Source organism: Sphaeroforma arctica, assembly GCF_001186125.1.
Source record: "Sphaeroforma arctica JP610 unplaced genomic scaffold supercont1.1267, whole genome shotgun sequence".
In the NCBI taxonomy this organism is placed as follows: domain Eukaryota; class Ichthyosporea; order Ichthyophonida; genus Sphaeroforma; species Sphaeroforma arctica.
Genome location: NW_014039291.1, coordinates 15,952 through 18,166, shown reverse-complemented (window position 1 = coordinate 18,166; position 2,215 = coordinate 15,952). Strand labels below are relative to the sequence as shown.

The 2,215-nt window shown below is 44.1% G+C and overlaps 1 protein-coding gene across 1 annotated transcript in view; it reads left to right on the top strand.

The window, feature by feature from the left end:
• Nucleotides 1-1,795: 1,795 nt before the first annotated feature.
• The window catches only part of SARC_10491 (hypothetical protein), a gene marked incomplete at both ends in the record, with an annotated part of 4,087 nt that continues 3,667 nt past the window's right edge, over nt 1,796-2,215 (top strand). Inside the window, one exon of the mRNA XM_014295467.1 lies at nt 1,796-1,866. Within this exon, the coding sequence (XP_014150942.1) occupies nt 1,796-1,866 (71 nt within the window). The remainder of the gene's footprint in view (nt 1,867-2,215) is intronic.

Sequence of the window (2,215 nt, the reverse complement as noted above, 5' to 3'; positions counted from 1 at the left end):
CTCAGACATCAAACAAACTATGATGCCTGAACAGTTAAGTATAAATGTTTACACTACATTTTTACCAGAACCTAAACCCCTGCTTAAACCCCCCCCCCCACTCCCCCCGGTTACAGGACCTAGGTTCACTCGAACAAGTGCTACGAAGCAAGCTGGAAGCCATCGTAGCACCGAATATCACCGAAGGCGGCTTAACCTCGGATGCCTTCTGAAAGACCCCTCCAAACACTACAGAGACCTCTATAGAGGCCCCTTACTCTCCGGCAGAGTACCTGTGGTTTGTACTGGAAGTGGTGCGAGGGTTACAGTATTTGCATGAGCACGGGATCGTGCACAGAGATATAGATGTGCGCAACGTGCTGGCTGCTACGCCAGGCACGCATAGACCATCCCCTGGTATGGTCGTGGTGTAGTCGTATCTATGCCAGTACATTGCTATGTGTTTTTGCAGGTTGCTTGTGGTTTGTATTACAAGCCTGTGGTTTGTAATACAAGTGATGTGAAGGCTAAAGCACTTGCAAGAGCACAGAATCAAGCATAGACACATGCGTGTGTGGGCTATCCTGGCTGTTGCTACGCCAGGCACGCACAAGCCATCCCGAGATATACGGGGCATGCAAGAGTCACGTATCGGTATGGGGTTTACCCAAAGTGTGTCCTAGAACTGAGACGAGATAGTTCGCTGCACTTGCTTGCAAGACCTGAGTCCGTATTATGTTTGTTATTGATTCCTGGGATATATGATAGTATCCAAGCATTTAAATACCACTGATAGTAGAAATGGGGTTGTTCAATCGTATCTGCTATCCATACCAGTCCTCTGCGGTACAACAGGCCCATACACATCTCAGTGCATCACACTCATACCCGGGCTCCTAAATGTGCCATAAGCCTGCTGCCAAGCAGTACAGCAAACAAAGGCCAACATAAGACTACGCGATCGCTGGTGTGGCTATAGTCCGGCGCAAGTAAAACCCTAAAACCCTCACACGGAAGGGAGTGCACCCATGCATGTATCCAACGCAGATCATATGACAACAAAAGAAAGTTACATGGCCAATATATTTTGAGGACTAACCACTTACAAGCACCCTTATATCCAAACAGAGTGGCGAACCAAGAACATGTACGACTGCAAGATTGCTGACTTGGGCTTGTCCCGGCGCATGTCTGAGGCAGGCACGTACCAGCGCATCACCTCTCGCCTTCTGCCTGTGCGCTCTACGGCCCCCGAGATCTTCAGGTTGGTATTTGAATAGAACAATATATACACATATATATATATATATATGTGTGTGTGTGTGTGTGTATGTATTGTTTTCACACACACACATCCTGAGAGCTTCTACGCAGGACAGTCAGTACTAAATAAATCATCTCAGTTGCATATTGTCATTACTTTACACCTTACATATCACAAAATACGAACCTTGCTTCATGTCCTTTGGCATATCCGAAACTGCGTGTAGCAGCCTTACTACACACAGAACCCGTCGTTTGTGCCATTCAAAGAGCTTGGCTCAGACCAATGATCAAGTTATATAACAGTTGTTGCCCTCACGTACTTGTACGCATGCAGAATGTGCGCATGTATGTGTTCAAACATAGTGCACGGTACACGACGTGACAATGCACTTTGGATCAGACAGCAGAAACACACCTGTGGTATGAGTTGGAATATGATAGAACGACTGGTTTTTATTTCATAAAAACAGTTTAATGTGTTGAGTCCAGCTGATATAAAAAGTTAAAATTGATTCCAACACATTGAACGGTTTAACACCAATTTGTACAGGAAAGAACCGGACACCACAGCGTCGGATGTGTATATGCTTGGCATTCTTATGTGGGAGGTCTACACCCTAGGTATGTGCTTGTACAACTTAAAAGGCATATTAGATATGTATATATACATACAACTGATATACATACCACAGATATACATACAACAAAAATACATACAACAGATAGACATACAACAGTTACATATACAACAGATATACATACAACAAATATACATACATCAGATACATATACAACAGATATACATACAACATGCGTATTTCCATGGTACGCAAATTGCATGTGCGTGAACAGAGTTTGAATGGATTCTACACTTGCTGTTTCAAACCATTTATGTTCACATCATTGTACACCACTCAGTTCTCCTCTCGGTTTCTTGACGTGACATTCGCGGTTGGTATACGCATGTACA